Source organism: Rissa tridactyla, chromosome 10, assembly GCF_028500815.1.
Source record: "Rissa tridactyla isolate bRisTri1 chromosome 10, bRisTri1.patW.cur.20221130, whole genome shotgun sequence".
In the NCBI taxonomy this organism is placed as follows: Eukaryota; Metazoa; Chordata; class Aves; order Charadriiformes; family Laridae; genus Rissa; species Rissa tridactyla.
This window is the reverse complement of record NC_071475.1, coordinates 8,008,206-8,026,096: the sequence shown is the minus strand read 5'-3', so window position 1 is coordinate 8,026,096 and position 17,891 is coordinate 8,008,206. Positions and strand designations below refer to the sequence as shown.

At 48.9% G+C, this 17,891-nt stretch overlaps 1 protein-coding gene across 2 annotated transcripts in view; it reads left to right on the top strand.

Annotated features, from left to right (window-relative positions):
* The window catches only part of CADPS (calcium dependent secretion activator), a 221,572-nt gene that overhangs the window by 38,754 nt on the left and 164,927 nt on the right, over positions 1-17,891 (top strand). For both annotated transcript variants that reach the window (XM_054216196.1, XM_054216195.1), the window contains exons 2-3: positions 5,715-5,828; positions 10,330-10,662. In XM_054216196.1, the coding sequence (XP_054072171.1) occupies positions 5,715-5,828; positions 10,330-10,662 (447 nt within the window). The remainder of the gene's footprint in view (positions 1-5,714; positions 5,829-10,329; positions 10,663-17,891) is intronic.

The window sequence follows — 17,891 nt, the reverse complement described above, 5'->3', positions numbered from 1 at the left end:
CTGGGGAAGCAGTGACGATGAAGGATGCTCGTTTGGTTGGCTGAGCTTTTTTCCTAAATCACCTGGTGCTGAGGAGTAATAAAATATTTATGAGACGTTACAAAACGAAGCCCAGAACAACAGCACGGTGAGCAGTTAAATATTCCTCCTCGCAGTGGTACCCGAGCAGCAGGTGCCCTAAGGATGAAGAGCTTTATGCTGCTCTTGGTCGTGTGCTGTGAGCTGGTGTCTTTAGGCAAAAGGCAGAGACGCTTCCCCTGGGAATTACCTGCAATCCCCAGCTGAACCGATTCCCGCGAGACACGGGTGATACTGATGGTCCCTGAGCCACGGGGGACCAGCGGGCAGCGCCGCGGAGCATCCTCACCTCCTGGATGCAGGGAGACCCTTCCAGCGGGATGTGCTGGGTGCAAGGGCACCATGAGGCATCAGTGCACCGAAACACCCAGTCCTCAATCAGAGGTGTTCAAGCGTGGCAGTAAAGGGGGGTCTCCTCTCTACCACAGGGGTGCCTTTCACTTGAAAACCTCCTTCTGTAGAGTTAAAATCTGATTGCTATTCCAGCCACCATCACATTGGTAGATATGGCTTTATTGGCTGGTTTGAGTACCTGTACAGCTGTGGATGGGTTATTCTATAACCTGCCACTGACAAATCAGTGTTTAGCCCTAAAACGTTTGGCAGTCTACGATCTAGGATATTCTCTCCTTGCAAATCTTCTGTTGGGTACGGTACTGCCGTATCATAATGTAGGTTGCAAAGAGCTTCTGGAGGTCTCTGGCCCAATTTCTCTGCTCAAAGCAGGGCTCCTTCCTAAACCAGGTCATGTTCATGCAATCACGTTGTGAAAATTTGCAAGGCTGGAGATGCCACAGCCTCTCTGGGCCCCTGTCTCAGTGTTGGACCACCGTCATTGTAACATTACAAAAAAAATGTGTATAAATTCTTATGAAACTCTCCTTTCTACTAGATTTCAAGGCATGTCATCTGTGGCTCTTGGACGTTTAATACTGTTGATGTGCATCATACAAAGCTTGGAAAGACAATGGTCCTGTGTGAGTGCAAGTCATCTTGTTTTCTTCACACATGCAGATTTGAAAGTTCACTTTAAAAGAGTGAAAATCTGCAGAAGTTGTTCTAGTTCTTCGAAGTTCAGAGCATGTAAATCTGAGACTTTATTTTGAGCCCATCCATGATAAAGTGTGGCGTACAAAACGTAAATCTGGCTAACGTTGTGTTATTGTGTAATGTAGCCAGTACAGCAGTGAGCTGTACGGCTGGTTTTGTTCCGATGTGCTTAGACACAGCAAAGCGTTTTGGAGAGAGGATGCATTAGTTAGGCAGGTTGCCGTGTATAAGTTTTTTCAGGGAACTTTTCTGCGCCAAACAGCTCCTCTTTGCAAAGCTTGTGCTCCCCCGGTGTAGGCGAAGGAGGCTGGAGATGATGCACAGCGATGGTGCCGGCTGTTTGCCGGCTGGAACAACTCTGGAGAAGGTGCCGTGGCTCCGTGCATCCAGGTTTGGCTCTGAGTCAAGTGGAATATGTGCAAAAATAACGTGTAGCAAGAAAGCTGCTGGTGAGCACTTGTCCCGTGGCGGGTGGTGCGCCGTTTGCGGAGATTTGAATCAAGCAAATTCAAGAAATTGCCACTGTGATTTACTTATGACCGTGGTGGGGTCATGGTACGTGTCAGAGATTGTTCCACCCCATTTCTGAGGTCACAAAATTGTGTTGTGCGGACAATTTCTCTAATATAAACCAAAAAAAGCAAAAAAAAAAAAAAACCAACCCCAAAACAACAACAACAACAACAAAGTTAGACCAAGAAGGTAGGAAGCATTTGGATGCCCAAATCTAGTCACTGGTGAGCTCTTTCCCATAACTTGGTCTGTTATGGAGAACACCTCTGCCAAGCTTCTAAAAAGCCATGCAATCCACTAGGAATGACAGGCCAAAGCTCGATGGGTGCCCTGCCTGATACCTCTGCCAGGAGTTCATCATCACTGACTCAATTAATTACGTTTTTAATATGTATGTGTATATCTGGCAACTTAAGTACTCATATGCTTGAGACAGATAAAGGCTGTGAGACACTCTGCTGCATAAACACGCCACAACATTAACGCGGGGGAGTTCGCCTGGGTCCAGAGTCGCTGTATGCGAGCGGGGTGCTCTGTCGAATGCAGACATGACTTTTATCTCTTTAAGGGCTGTCACACGCTGAAAGCAGTCATAGGGAAAAGCAGTGAGGGGTGGAAAAGCGAGGGAAGGTAAATAGAATAAACCCCTTCTACCCACCAGAGTACTCCTGCTTGCTCCCGGCTCTCTGCTTCTCTCCTGTGCGGATTTGTGTTCGCATCAGGGGCAGGGTTCTCTGCCCCCACCACCTCGCACCCGCTGGACTTCCAGCCCCACAGAGTCTCACCTCCTGTTGCAGTTGGTGCAAAGGCTGATATTGTACTGACGTGCTTCAAAGGGGAAGTAATTCTCTCGTTTTCCGCTATTTGTAAGCACACTATGGAAGGTAACTAAGTGAGAAGTGGTTTGTGTCGGACCCTGGATCTCAGAAGCTTTGGGCTTGCTTTATTTGGATTTCTAGCTGGTCACTGGCCTCTAATAGCGAGAGATAAAATAACACCCCTGCCTTTAAAGCACTTAAGTTTCCAGGTGAGCGTTCAGGGCACGTGTTCTTTTAAGCCCGTGGATGGGTTGGTGGCATTGCTTGGTCCTGCTTAAAGGCTTTGGAGTGTGACACTGGGGCTGAGGCTGCTCCCTGCCCCGGTCCAGCCTCTGCCGGGGAGGTGCTGGTGTTCGGCAGCGATGCCCTTTGCGCCTGACGGGGAGGGGAAGAGGTATAAAATAGGAGGTGGAGCGTATTGGGCAGATTTCGTTGACCTGTGGGTCTGACCGCCCGCCGCGTCCTGGCTGGTGCTGACTTTCTGCACCAGGTGGCTGCTGCAGTGCTGCAGAAGCTCACTTTAATATGAAAGCAGTTTAATTTCAGCTCAGGTTGACTGTTTTCTTGATAACATCCATGACAGTGGCACAGACAGATCAATACGCAGGTGCGGTTTCACGGTCTGGAGGGGATGGAAGACCGAAGGTCCCGTTAGCTGCAGCCTGGTGGGATCACCAGCATCTCCTTGTCCATGGACAGGGAAAATACTTGCATAGAGCTTGGGGGCAAGGAGGAGGCAACTGACACTCCAGGAGAGACAAATCCAATGATTCATTTCCACAGCGCCCAGGGGCTCACGCGTGAGCTGCGTATTGGGAGTTTCTAGGAGTTTCAAGGAGCATTGCTCGTTTTGAAGGTGGCCCATTCAATATTGAGGAAGGAGCAAGGCATTATAGGAATTGAACAAGCAAGGACATCTGGGCGTTGTCCTAAGAAATAACCTGGGGAAGAAAAAAGCCAATAAAAATGCTATGCACATTGTTAAAATCCGAAATGAAAAGCCTCTTAGCTCAGAGTATCTGTGCTCCTAGTGTGTCTTTCCTTGTGCCTCAGCACCCTGATTTCCATGTTATCTGTAGTTTTCCTGTTTCTTTTCGTGGTTTCTTATAGCTTTTATTGCCCTGTTGTTTCTGCCTGATGTTCACAATGGTTGCTAATACAAAATCGTCAATACATTTAATTAACATCCTGCTTTTCTCTTCTTGCAGATAATTAAATGCTTAATAAAAACAGACCTAGCGCCTTCCCACAGGTGTCTCCCACTCGATCACTACATTGTCTCTGGCTCCTCTTATCGCTGACCCGGTTCTCTTTTCAATTCCATCAGGGGCTTCCACCAGCTCAGTCAGGTTTGGGGTCTGCTTTACGTCTGATGCTGTGCATATTGCCCAAGGGCTCGTGATGTCTAGGGCACTATTGGCAAATGCCACAAAGAGTTTTAGGTGCCTGACATGGCAGATGGACTCTGTAGCCAAAATCTAGATCCTGCCAGCCTTAAAGCCAGGAGGTTTTAACAGTGCTTTTCCACAGGGGTCGTTGCAGATGGTGATCAAGGCAGAGGTGGGCCAGGTTAGAGGGGCGGTCCTTGCTCCAGCCCTGTGATGCTGAGCCTTGTTGCATGTGTCAGACGCTATGAAGTGGGGGCAGCTCTTTTGGAGGTGGGAATGACCCGTCTTTTCCAGCGCTCGCAGGAATGGCAAAGGCTGTTCCATGTTTCCTGAAGCAGAGCATATTGAGTCTTGCTTTATGTGGCTTTGATGAACACCTCTCCATAAGCACCAGGATAAACTAATCCCAGATTATCACATCAAATTGCCATTGCTCACTAACCCTCCTCAGCGTGGTGTTGCAGAATTAATTACCAGTATTCATGATGTTCGTTACTGCAGTCCCTAAACATCCCACGTGGCGCATCATCTAGATCTAGTGATATTTATCGTTGCATTTTCCAAGTGGTCCCTCTCCTGCTTTTTATCACTAGCTGTGTTTACCAGGCTTCATTATGCTTTAGTTGTTTGGATCTCTGTAGTTTTTGATACTTTATTCAAAGCCATTTAGACACTTAGAGCAATTGGTTTTATTTTTCTCTTCCATTCTAATGGGCTGATTTCTTCTGCTGGCATACAAGTGAGGAAAAAAACCAACCCTCTTCTCTGACCTTTTGGTTGTTAGTAAATAGTTGTCCTAACTCTTACTGCTCTCTTTGCCCTTTACGTTTGAAGTTGTCGTATATACATCTTGTTTGCTTCCTTCTCTTTTCTCTAAATTAATTCTTATCCTCTAAACCCAAAGTAGCCACGTGGTAAGCCGGGCACAGCTACAGTTAAATGCCTGCAGTGCTTCAGTGTGAGTGTTATCTGCATCTTAAGTTGTTGTACTGGCATTGCTGGTACATGATTTAGGTGCCTGCTGTGACTTTGACTGTGCTACAAGCTGAAGGGGTGGGCTTTTTTTTTTTTTTTAGCTATATCTGGTTTTAAACTGACAGATAAATTGGCAAAATAATGCCATGTTATCTTACAAGGCTGGAACAAACCCTTGTAAACTTTCTATTGATGTCATTGTGCCAAAATTAGAACTGCCTTGTAAGTTATAGCAGTTGCATGCTGGACAGGAACTGTTGTGAGCAGCAAAGAGACCGCAGAGGAAGTCCTTGCTTGGATGAGGAGAACAGGTTTGCCGTCATATGATTTCTTTGGCACTAAATGGCATTACATTCCTTCAGCACTGGTCCTGACTGGTGTTTTATGCCTGACAAGCCAAAAGAAGTTGAGCAAGGAAAGAAAACCAAATGAGGAAAGACCAAGGCCCCGGAGTGCTGATGAAGGCTGTCTTCAACAGCCAGCTCACGAGGCCACCCATTCGGTGATGAAACCTCATCATCTTCTGCAGGGGAGGAGAGGCTAAATGGGTCTGAAAACCCCAGTCTTTTCCAAGCATGCACAAAGCAGCTTGCTCTTGACTTAGGTATGCCTGGAGCGATAAAAGTTCTGTGCGCGTTTAGTGGCGGCAGAGTTGTTTAGAAATGATGTTCAGGGTGGGTTTAGGTGCTCATGGTGCTTAAATGAACTTTCCAAGGTGAAGAGCACACGTGTGTGTACCCACGCGTGGCTGATTGCTCATCTCTGGCTGCTGTCCCCGAAGGAGAGCAGAGGTGCACATCATAAGCACCCCAATAAGGTATTGCAGAAGAATTAGTGGGGGTTTTTTTTCCTCATACATGAACCTTTCTTCACTAATTTTCTCCTTTTGCAGATAAGTAAGCAGCAACTCCAGACGATCAAAGATCGTTTCCAGGCCTTTCTCAATGGAGAAACCCAGATTGTGGCAGATGAAGCATTTATAAACGCCGTCCAGAGCTACTACGAGGTAAGGAGAGAAAATACGCTATTCATATGAATCCCTGTTCTCACCACTATTCACAGACAGGGTCGAATTCTGAACTAATGGATTGCCCTGTATCAAACAGCACAAACCAAAGGCAAGTGCGAGGCTTCTTCCATCTGGTGTCTGGTATATCACAAGGTTTGTGGGGTTCAGGGTTTGAAGACACAACCGTGGCAACCCCTACGTCGTCGTGTTATCCTATAGCTTGATTATGGGCAAGATCGCCCTTCCTTTAAGGAGAAGAATATCTTCCTGATACTTTTAAACAGTGTACTCTAAAACAGGGAAGATGGCACAATATAAGATAAATGTCACATGCTCCCTATGAAAAATACCAAGAGAAGACTGGGCAGCACATTCAGTTCTTGCTGAAGCTTTTGCGTTGTGTCTAATTGACTTTGGGATTTTCAGCAAGAGCCTTGTCTTTTCTCTTTGGTGTGACAAGTGCTGCAAAGCAAAGGGGGAGGGAGGGGGTGTACATCTACAAAACTAGATGATACCAAAGAACATGAAGCATCATTCATAATTGTGCAAAAGAATAATTATGCACGTCTGTCTTTTTGCACCTCTTTGTATGCAGCCCTTAATGCGGCCTTTCATATCTTTTCTCAGAAGGAAAGAGCTTCTGTTTTTTGAAGGAAATCAGTGCTTGTGATTTGTATGAGGAGTGTCGCTTATTTTTTTTTGCTAGCCTTTCTGCAAACCATTTCTCTTTCTCCCTAGAGCTATTCTGTCATAAAAGGTGAAGATTTTGAATTGCCTACATAAAATATTTCTCTGGAAGTGATATCTAAGAGGGGACCAAAATCAGATACTAAAACTGAAGAGAATTTTAACTCCCTAAAAAATGGCAGCAGCTGCTTCTGTGTAAGGAAAGCACAAATTATCTCTGGATTAACTCTATTAAACTGGCCTAGCAGTTACTGCTCCATCGTTCTCTGTACAGGAAGGAAGCTGAGAGTAATTTACATCTCTTATCAGAAAAGAAATTGCCAAGGGATCATCAGTTTATCACAGCTTCACCGAACAGATGCTCTCAGAGAAAGTCTTCAAGATGGCGTGAGCTGCATTTTAGGTTGTAAGAGCAGTGTAATGTGTTCAGAAAAGACTATTGGGCAGCAAAGGGAACTGCTCAAAAGCAGGCAAAATACATCCCCGTTTCACTGGTGGGTCTGGCTGAAAGTGTGTCCTGACCAGCTCTAGAAGCTCGGTGCCGTATAATTACCCCAAGTGATCAAACTTACCAAGAGCAGTTGATCAGCACTAGATGTCTCCAAACCCTATGTCTTCAGTTCAACTGGATGCTCTACTGGCTCTGTCCTACTTAAAACAGGCCACAAAAAGCATAATGCATCGCTCCGTGTCCTGTAGCGCAACTTTCTTTTTCTTCTTTTTAGCTGTAGGTCTCCTTTGATTTACGGCTGGGTACTTTCAGCTGCTGTGCAGCTGTAGCGTGTGGCTGCGTGTGTCCTCCATCTGCGGTGGCACAAGGCAAAGCCTCTGCCCCCTCCGAGCGCCCGAGCAGCATTCCCTGCTGACGCTTCTCCTGCCTCCCCTCTCTGCAGAGAGGTGCCCACCCTCGGTTCAGCCACGGGGCAATCGCAGACGATCCTGCTTATCTCAGCTCCTGCCAAAGCTCAGGGGTTTGTGCAATTAACTGTCCCTTGGATGGGTGCCATCTAGAAATCGGCGTTTAGGTACTGACGTATAAAGCTGCGTGATGGCTTGGAAAATACTAAAACTTGGGGTTTTTGCCCAGCTGAAACTGGCCATCCCTGTGCAGGTCACGTTTCTAAGGGGTCCACTTACTTACAGTGCAGAATAGGTTCATTACCTGGGGAATGATTTTTTTTTTAATTTTTTTTTTTTGCTGGAGAAAAAGAGGTAAAGGTGACATCGTAGGCCAGGAATGCCTTTGCCCTTGCCCTGAATGTGTTTGCATGGCCACATTCTGCTGTTAAGTCTGCTGTCAAGGGGTAAGCGTGTGGTTGTCAGCCTTAGACTAGTTCACAGGCTGCTATCAAATTAAAAGATTGAGTGATCTGAGCGGGCTCTGCTGCTGGTCTGCAAAGCACCGCTGTGCCTGCAGGGATGCTGCAGACCCTTGTGTGCGAGACAGGCCCAGCACACGCTAAGAGACGCTCCAGGAGAGCTTTTCTCATATCCTTTCACTTCTGATGAGTAAAGCTTCGTCTGTCAACCAGCAATTTATGCAGCAGTCCCTTCAGTGGGTATTATGGAAATGCTTCGTTAGACCCGTTTCCACTCTGCTGTGGGCAGATAGGGCCGGGGCCACATGTGACGTGGGAGGCATATCTATGGATGTGGCGGGAGACGCCTGACCCAGCTCACGGAGGCCAGTTCCCTTCTGCACGTGCTGGTGTACGCACCCGCGCTAGGATTTTGCTCCAGCAGTTCTTGACTCCTGGCAATCCTACCGGGCACACTTACAGCTGGGCGATTGACCTGGTATTTTCTAAAGAAAGCAGCTCGCTCTGCAGGACAAAACACCTCTTTTATCTTTTTTTAATCTTCCTATTTCACGGTCTTTTTCTGCTGCTTTGTGTCTGACTGGCACTCCCCCGCGCCTGCCTCCTCCCTGCCAGCCGCAGCCCTCCCTTCCTCTGCGGGCTCCTGCTCCGCTCCCAGGCAGGATAAATCCGGGCTGAGGGGAGATGGGGAGACGGGTCCCTCTGCTCACGATGCCGTCACCCCTCCGACGGGGGTGAGGACCATGGGTAACAACAGCCACTGGTGCTGGCGGCCATGGGAAGCCGTTAGCCCTGTCATGCAGGGTCAGGCCAAAGGCGCCTGGAGCGGATGATTAAAGAGGGGATGCAGGAGCTGAGGATGCCGCAGCAGGGCTGTTCGCCGTGACCTCCCACCATTTCCAGCAGTTGGTGTGCTTGGGACTTCCTCGGCTGCACCGGCATCTTGGATTTTGATAGCTCTCACCTATTACCTGCAAGCACCTGCTCGCACCCAGGGTGTTATCACTCATATTTAAGCTCTGCAAGGAAACAAAACGTATGCTGGTATCATTTCAGCATGAACTGAAGAGGCTGTTGGTGGAATCCTGCCTTTCTTGTCTGCAGCGAGCGCTCCCCAGCACAGTGATGTTGGAAGGAAACAGCCCTGTTCTTCCTCAGCAGCATTTCTGGGCTGGTCCTGGAGCAAAACCCACTACTACTCCCAACAGCTGCCTGTGCCATCAAGCATCTGGGAACACGGAGTGCCATGTTGCCGAGTGGTATAAAAGAATCTGCCATGTCCTTAGGTCATCCTCAAGCTCTTTAATTATTCAGAGCTGACAGATACACCCCGGTGCTGGCACAACTTCTTCCCAGCCTGCTGCATTCATCCATTCTCAGCATCATTTATAAAACAGCAGTTCTCGCTGGGCATCGATTGCTCTCCTGTGTTCGGGGCTTGGGAGAGGAGAGCCAACGCAATAGCCCCCTGTCCCTCTCTCACCCTCTAGCTCTGCATTGCTCCCATGGCATCTCCTGGTCTGCGGGGGTCTGTTATATTTTGACCCTTCTGCTGCTCCTGCAGTGGGAAGAGCATCTTCATCAAACGCCTTCTGCCTTCCTCCTGCTGTTGGTGTCCTGCTCCGTGCAGGCTGCTCTCTCTGCAGGGCCTTCCCAAGCCGTGCTGAACCATCCCAGGCTACTTCAGCAGAGCGGGAGCAGGAAGGGATTTGGCCTTATCCACCTGTGGCCATGGCACCTTCTAGTCATCTGAGTTGTCTTGGTGTTTACCCATCAGTTTGCAAAGATCAGGCCATTTGTCCCTGTCCTTTCCCCAGGGCATTTTAATGGTGCTCTTCTAGTGCTGGTTCCCAAGTTGGAAAGCCTAGGGTATGGGAGAAGTGAGGAACACACGTGTTATTTAACTGAAGGTAACACTACATTAATGAATATGATGCAAATACAATACAGTCTGCAAAGATCTCCCCTGTGTTTTATTTTCATGTAAGCCTGGTCCATGCACTGGTCAGAAGTTTCCAAGGGATCTGGCCACCAGCATAAATGCAATGCCACGCTCCTGACTTGGGTAGGATGACTGGGCTCCCTCTAACAAGGCAGAATTTGGCTAGGTGAACATAGTTGTGCAATAACTTCCTTATTAAAACATCTGATAGAGCAAAATATAATCCTGCTTTCCCAAAGAGCATTTATGTATCTGTTGAGGTGCGACCTCAACACCGCATGAAGTCCTAATTGCATCAAAACGTTCGCACTTCAGTGGACACAAAGCAGAAGCTTCACCTGATTTCATTATGCTTCCCAAAGTACAGATGAAACCTCTGTCCATCTGGCAACACGTGGTGGTTGAGTGGGGCATTGGAAAGTGTACTGGCAGCCAGTTAGTGGGCTTCCCAGCAGTGAAACTACGTTTACTTCATGGTTTCACTTGTGGTACTTTGGGGGGATTTATTTTTTTTAACTGACACCATTTGAAATCACCCCTTTTTTTGCAGGTATTTCTGAAAAGCGACCGCGTTGCTAGGATGGTGCAGAGCGGAGGGTGCTCAGCGAATGATTCCCGGGAGGTCTTCAAGAAGCACATTGAGAAGAGAGTGCGCAGCCTGCCAGAAATTGATGGCCTCAGCAAGGAGACGGTCCTGAGCTCTTGGATGGCAAAGTTTGATGCTATTTACCGTGGGGAAGAGGATCCCCGCAAGCAGCAGGCCAGGATGACGGCGAGCGCTGCCTCAGAGCTCATCCTCAGCAAGGAGCAGCTCTACGAGATGTTCCAGAACATTTTGGGGATCAAGAAATTTGAGCATCAGCTTCTGTACAATGCGTGTCAGGTAAGGTCCTTCTCCTGCTCTGGGTGGGAACAGAAGGGGTTTTCTTGGGGAAGGGCTTGCCAATGGGAAATACTGCTGTTATGAACTGGAAACTCTGGCTCTGACCGAAGTCTCAGAGAGAACTTCCACGGGGGAAGGGGGTTTTGGTTCATGGTGGGACTTCTGCACTGCCAGCTATGTTCTGGCTGTCCAAGTGGGCCTGCTTCTCTTGCTTATGGTTGTTTTCTCTTGGTTTGTTGCTCAGGGTTTTCTGCAGATGTTTTAGAAGGTCTTTATTTAAAGTTTTCTTTCCTGAAATCCCATAGGATTGCTGAGATGGGAAAATGTTATTCCTCCAGCTCAGTGTCTGGATGAGCAGGTCTTTGATGGTGCCTTAAGTGAGCAGTTTTGCTGTTACTCGCGTGCCTTTCCGCTGTCACATCACCAATCTAAATGACAGTAGTACGTTCTCACAGCCTACAATAACCTTAGTAGTAGCTGAAGCTGAGATGCCCCTGGGGGTGGATGTCTTATGCATACTCACTTATTGAGGTTGTACGGGTTCTCCTTATGTAGAGGGAGCCTCTGCGTGCCCGCGGTGGAAGGAGAGAGCATCCCAAAGCCCCCATGACCTCGGGGCAGCTCTGCGTGTTCTACGAGTTCCCAAACAGATGAAAACCTTTCCTCATTCCTTCCTTTTTTTCCCCCAGTAAGAGCCAGTTCCCCAGAGGTGTGGAGCTGGGACTCTGCAGCACTGTTTGCGTTTCCAGCAGCTCTCGCTGAGGGCTGTCGGTGGCTGTCCAGGCTGCCGGTGACCCAGATTACGGTCCCGTGCTATCGGATATAAATATCGCAGGCGGGATAAAGGATGTCAGAGTCACGGGGAGGGTAAGGTAATGCTGTGGAAAGTTTTTGGAGGAGCAGCAGATCTCAGTCTCTTCCCTGTAATTCAGAGGTTCAACTTCTTATTGAAATTAATACATTTGAGACCAATTCTGTCTGTCTTCTGTCTAGACATTTCCAATTCTTTTCAAGACATAGAAAATTATGTTTGATCTGTTTTTTTTTTCTCTCCTGTAAAGAGCTTAATTATCTTGCATTTGTTCTTCTTCATCTCAGACCTTAATGGCAGAGTGGGGAGGGGATAATAAATGTCCCTGTAAGGCGCCTTCATAGCAAAAAGGCAACAGCAAGGACTGCATCGGTCCTCATAAATTATGTTTACAAACCAGATTTCGTGCCTTCATCCTCTCTTGGAGGACTTCTTAAAAATCAAAACCGTAATGTTTTCAGTGATGTGTTGAGAGCTGAGTCAGTTCTGCGGTGCCGGTTTGTTTTAAACTTAAACCATGTCTCTCATCCTGCCTTGGCCTGCGCTCGGCTAAGGAACTAAGGGTGGCTTTGTGTGAGCGTGTGTGTGATCCTGCCCTTGTTTTGTGGTTCCCAGTGATGCAGAAAACGGTATTTATGGCTGCCCTGCTTTGTGGATGATCTCTGCTTACGAGAGCCTCGCTGGCTGACACCGTGAGCCCAGTGGCTGCTCCCTGCGAATTGCCCTGTTGCATCGAGCAACCTGTTTCCAGCAGTAGGTCCTGGTTTTACTCTGAAAGTGAAGGATTTAATTCTGGGTCTTTTCTAAATACTCGGGAGGCGGCAAACCTGTAATTTAAGCTTTTAGAGAAAGACATAATTTCTGTTGAAAGTGAGTTATTAGCGCAGGAGTTACTCTGTTTTTAATACCTGGATAGCGGGGATTAGCTATGCAGAAGGGAAAGCCCTTTATACAACGCACGTCTCAGAAAGCTGCCAGGCCAGCGATTGTTCAGCCGTTGGGTGTTTTCCTGGGGTACGGCGTGGGTGGTTGCGGTGCCCCAGTGCCGGTGGGGTGGGAGCCGGCCTCGCGGGGAGCGGAGGTGGGAGCAGGTCACTGCTCCCTCTCCCATGAGGTCTGCAGGGAAGGCAGCAGCGGGGACCTGGGGGAACGGCAGGCTTCGCTGTGGGGACACTGATTTCGGTGCTACCTGTGGTCACATCGTCCGGGCTATACCAGAGGGATCTCTGGAGCTCTCCGGTCACTGGCAGCCCTTAGGAGAGCTTCTGTCTTGCCGTGAAGCACCAAAATTGCTGTTGACCACTCCTCCTTCCCGCAGGGTCTCAGCCATCACTCGTAGCCAGCCTGTTGTAGGGTATAAGTAAAACCTATCAACTTATAAATTTTTTTTGTTTGCTTAGCTTGTATGGAGAGATCCTGGCAAAAGTCGAAGGTGCATGCCCCTTGGGAGGCATGTTTTCTGCAGCCGAGCTGCAGGGGAGAGCAGAAAATGATATGCGATTTGGTAACCCCCCGCTTTCCCCCATGAAATTTTTCTTCTGATCTCTCACAATGAAGCATTGGCATCAGCCCTGAAAAAGGAGTTTTTTCCCTTTTCCTCCTAAACTTTAGTGGCAATTATTTCCTACTCCAAAAGCTCTTGGTGTTCGCACAGGGCGGATTTCAAAGCCGGGACAGCAGCTGGGTGCCGGATTGCTGCAGGCTGGAGATGCACGGCAAGCCCTGGGCACTGCCCTCTGCATGGCTCGGGAACTCTCCCGTGCCGTCACCCCTTGGACCGTGCTGAGCCGCTCTGCACCGGCAGCATCTCCAGGGTGGGAAGTCTGATACCAATTAGGGAGCCAGAGGCACCCGCCAACATTACAACCCTAACACCAGAGCCGTCTGGAGAGGGAAGAATCGCGTGTACAGGATGGATGGGCGCTGGGCGGGAGAGGACCCGGGGCAGCTGGCGGGGAGGAACGGCTGCCGGCTTTGCGTGTACGTGTGTGCTATGGGCATGGCAGGGCTGGGATGTGCTTCTGCAGGTCTTCCTTCCAGCCATGGCTCTCTCCCCACCACCAGCACTTTGCATTTTCATAAGTTTTCATTTGCTGCATCTGTGTGTCTCTGTTTGACAGGCCATCTTCTGTAAACACCTCTGCCAGCCCATCCTGGAGTCCGCAGCGAGCTCCCTGCCCCGGCTGGGTTTGCAAACACCTCTCAGCCTGCGCCTGCAGCTGTACTGTTGGAGTTTAGGGCACTGGCCCTATAACCCCTAAAAATGGTCATTTATTTCCATCGTGCTGTTTTGTTTCAGTCCGATTGCATTTCGGTCAGAGTCAGCCTAAGCAGTGCTCATTTCCCTCCCTGTGAAGACACCCTGACTCTGTTGGTCTGACTCTTGTCTCATCAGAGTTAATTGGAAGTACAACTTAAATGTTTTCCTTAATAATTTGGTTGAAGGCTTCTGTCACCTGTTTCATAGAACAAAATATTTCATATATTCTGTTTGGGAATAAGTTTTAAGTAAAAGGAAAACACTGTCTGGTGTTTTCCTGGATGTGCTGAAATTACAGTATTCCCAGAAATGTTGTGCAGGCTCAAGTTGCGCGTATGTGGGTGGTTAATACATTTGCTTTCCTCCCTTGGGCAGCTCCTTCCAGAGCCCACCGCGGGCCCTGGCTCGGCAGCCAGCCACGGTGCCAGCCGCTGGCCGTACACTGAGACTGAGCAAACCTCCCGAACAGACCTGGGGGCAATCGCGACCTGCCCAGCGGTGGTTTGGCAGGGTTATAAGCTACACGTATTTCTTGACTTACACTCACCTGCCGTGCATAGGAGAAGTTGGGAAACGGAGCCTTTTCCCTGGCAGTCTGTCCGAATGCCATCACTCTTTCTGGAGCGGCAGCTGTTAATGCAGTTTATCAGTCAGTCACCTGTGCTTGGAAAAACAAAGCCCATCGATTTCTCCTGTTGCTCCCGTTGCTGGGAGCGGAGGGGGTGGCTGCTCTCCCTTGCTTTGGTGTGCAGGGTGAGACTGCCCCGGAGGCTGTGCAAGGAGGCAAGGGGTAAGGAGGCTTTGCCTAGTTATTGTCCTCCTAAAGCATGAGCAGGAATGGTGCCGAGAACCCCAAACACTTGCTTGAGCTGCTTCTGTGGTCTGGAAGAAGATGCTTTTCTCTATGTGGCCGCCTGTTACATCATACTCACTAATTGCGTAATGATTATATCACTGGGACAGCAATTCCATTCACTTCTGAAATAATATTTTGTTTGTGCAGAAGGAGGATGATTTCTAAAGGGATTGTTTTTTTCCTAGTACAATATGCCCAGGTAGTATGAGATAAGTGTATTCTTAATGTGATAGAAGTGATACAGCAGGATCTGAGATAGCAGCAGAGCAAAAGGGATTGATGCACTTGGAAAAGCTTCTAGGAAACAAAGATGGGAAGTGGTGTTGTAGCCGAATGGTTGTGGAGATAACGGTGGTGTTAAGCACAACCTCTGACTAGAACATTGTAAATAATACACAGAGGCTTAAGTTTTTTGCATAACACATGCTATGTGGCTTGGTGTTTCTGCTCCGCTGGAGTCAGCGTGGAAATTGGGTATCTCTGGCTCCAGCAGCGAGCTCCTCTGCTGTGCGAGAGGCATCGTGGAGCGCGAAGTGTGTTTCAGTCTTGGGTTTCTGGTCCAGAACCCATTGGCAAGGCTTGAACTTAGCTCTTCTGCTTTGTAATTAAGCTGTGACTGTGGAAGAGGCATACAGGAGCTATTTTCTGTAAGTGCGGGGCGATTCCAAATTTGGGTCTTTGCTGCTGCCGGCGCGTCCTTGGGCACGAGCCCTGTATTTCCCACTGACCTTCATGACGGCTGAATTGCAGCAGCGTCTCTGAAAATCAGGCTGTGGTGTTCTCCCCGTCTTGTTCTTCCCCAGCCGTAGGGCGGTGATTTACTTTTCTATCTCAAGCTGTGTTTGAAAGCAATTTTTAGCTACAGTGAGAAGAGAAGGAGCTAGTACGGTGCTGTTCAGTTAACCCTGACCACATCTGTGATGAGCTGTGCACTTCCATCTTCCCACTTCAGAGGGAGTCCTGGATGCTTGGGCTGTCCCTGCAGGACTGTCTGAACTCACAGGCTCCACAGTCAGACTTTTTCTTGTTTCCTGGGCCTGAAGAGTCCCGTACACTGTGGCATTCCTGTTAAATGTGCAAAATACCTGTGCTAAGCTTCCAATTTCACCTGATTCCCTTAGATATTACATTTATATAGCTAAATATATGCATGGCAAACCTGCTGAGTAATAACACGGTCATGGTTTTTCAGCATATATTCCTGTCCATCCAGGTAGAAGGTCAAGCATCAGAGAAGTGTGCGTGTGTGGGTGGGCTACAACACAGACCAAGTCCCCTCGCTGCCTGGTGGCTATTTCACGTAAAGGGATGAAAGCCTCTAACCAGCGCAACTGGAATTCTTTCGCAGGTTTTGGGGGTGTGTGATTGTAGCTAGCAAACATTTCAACCCAAATTTTGCCCACCAGCGCTGCCTTAAAACTAGAATTCACTGTTTTGACATTTATTTTTGCAGCTGAATTAGGACACTGTGTCCAAAGGCTGACATTTCTCACAAAGCCGAAAGTTCCTCTGCCAAAAAAATCAGTTCCAGAAGTGTTAGCAGAAAAGCTATTTAGGATTTCTGTCCTGAATCAAATGTTTGATTTTACCTCAAGTCAGTATTAGAGGTGATTCGCTGAGGTGGTGTCTCGCCCTTCTGCCCCTCTCTCCGCTCTGCAGTTCAGGTGGTTTGCCCAAACTTCGTTTCTGGACTCGCTGTGGCGCGTTGAGCCCATTGCAGAGGTGCTGCGGTGGTCCTTGGAAGATGCAGCCCAAGGTAGGGGAGAAGCAAGCAAGGACAGAAACTCACGTGAGGCACTGTAACAGCTCAGATGGTGAGGTGAAGGTTAAGGTGACCTCGGAATAAATGTTCAGTTTGCGTGTATCCTCCCCAAACCAAGCGTTTCATTTGGTTTGTTGCGATGAAAAATTCCCGGCTGTGCCTAGCAATGAGAATTGAGCCCGGGATCGTTGCGCACGGCGTGGAGTTACCTGTCTGTGCACATCTCTGTGTCCTTCCAATTCAGAGATACAGGGATTTAGTATCAGATCACTCCCTTCTGCTCCCGGTTCATCATTTTTTAAGAACATACATCAATTCCTTTTTATTCTAGCTTCGTCTGGAAGCTCAGCAGCTATGAAATGGCCATCTGCAGTTCTGGGGATTTAAGCACTAACGCTGGCTATAATGACCCCTCCAAAAGGGCAGGAGATTTGCTCCAGCCCCAGAGCCCCTGCACACGGACCATCACGGGGCGGTGGTGGCGAGCCGGGGCTGTGGGCAAGGACCAACAAGCCTCTACGGGCTCCTCTCTCCAGGGCTGGAGACCTGGATGCTGCGGACAACCAGCAGCTTCGGCCAGCACCGTTGTCCCCCTTGCAAATCCCCAGGGCATCAGCCAGACCCCTTGGCTTTTCTTTTCCCTGCCTCTTTCACTCCTTCAAAACACCTTTTGGTTGCTCTGCCTATTTCCACACTGTGAGCGTTATTTCCCCCCCCCCGCTTAAAACAAAGCCACGACCAATAAAAATTAAGTTAAGGTGGTTTTGAGATGATCAAAAGCCTCAAAATCCATAAAGCATCATACTCTGTTTTCAGTAATTCAGTATTTATTTCCATGGAAACGGAAATGGCAGCCTGGAGCCTTCTGCAGGTTGTAATTACTTCTGTAGCAGGCAGCGGCAGCCGCAGCATCCCTGCCAGGGCTCGAGCATCTCCCAAAGACGGCAGTGATTTAGCGCCCAATGGGAAACTGAAAAAGGAAAACACGTTGGGAAGTGAATGAAATTTTCCCCTTTGTAGTAACACGACATAGATACACGTGGTCCTTTGCGGGGTGAGGGGTAGGGGAAATTGCCTTTCTTCGTCGGCTTGGGGTGTGATATTTTGAAGAATGACGTTGGCATGGGAGGGAGGAGAGGCCGAGAGGGACGGGGTGAGTGTGATGTCTGGCTCCATACGGGAGAAGTTTGCTGATGGAGTTCACCCAGGAGGTACAGAGCAGTTCCCTACAGTGACCCTGCAGGTGATGCATCATTTAGTGTCTTTATAATTAAGAGCAGGAGAGGTGGTTGAGATGGGATGTCTCTCTCCTCCAGCATCCGACACCCAGTCTCCTCCAGCATCCAACGGAGAGCTGTGGGGAGGAGCTCAGCCGGTTGGAGGGGGACGTGGTGGCGAGCGGGGTGGCCCTGCCAGCCTGGCAGCGTGCCGTGGGGCGGCTGCCTTTTGGAGAGGACGATGCAACGATCGCTCTCTGCCAGGGTGGCACCCGCTGCCCCGAGCTGTCGGCACCACGTGTCCGGTTTGCACAGGCACGTAC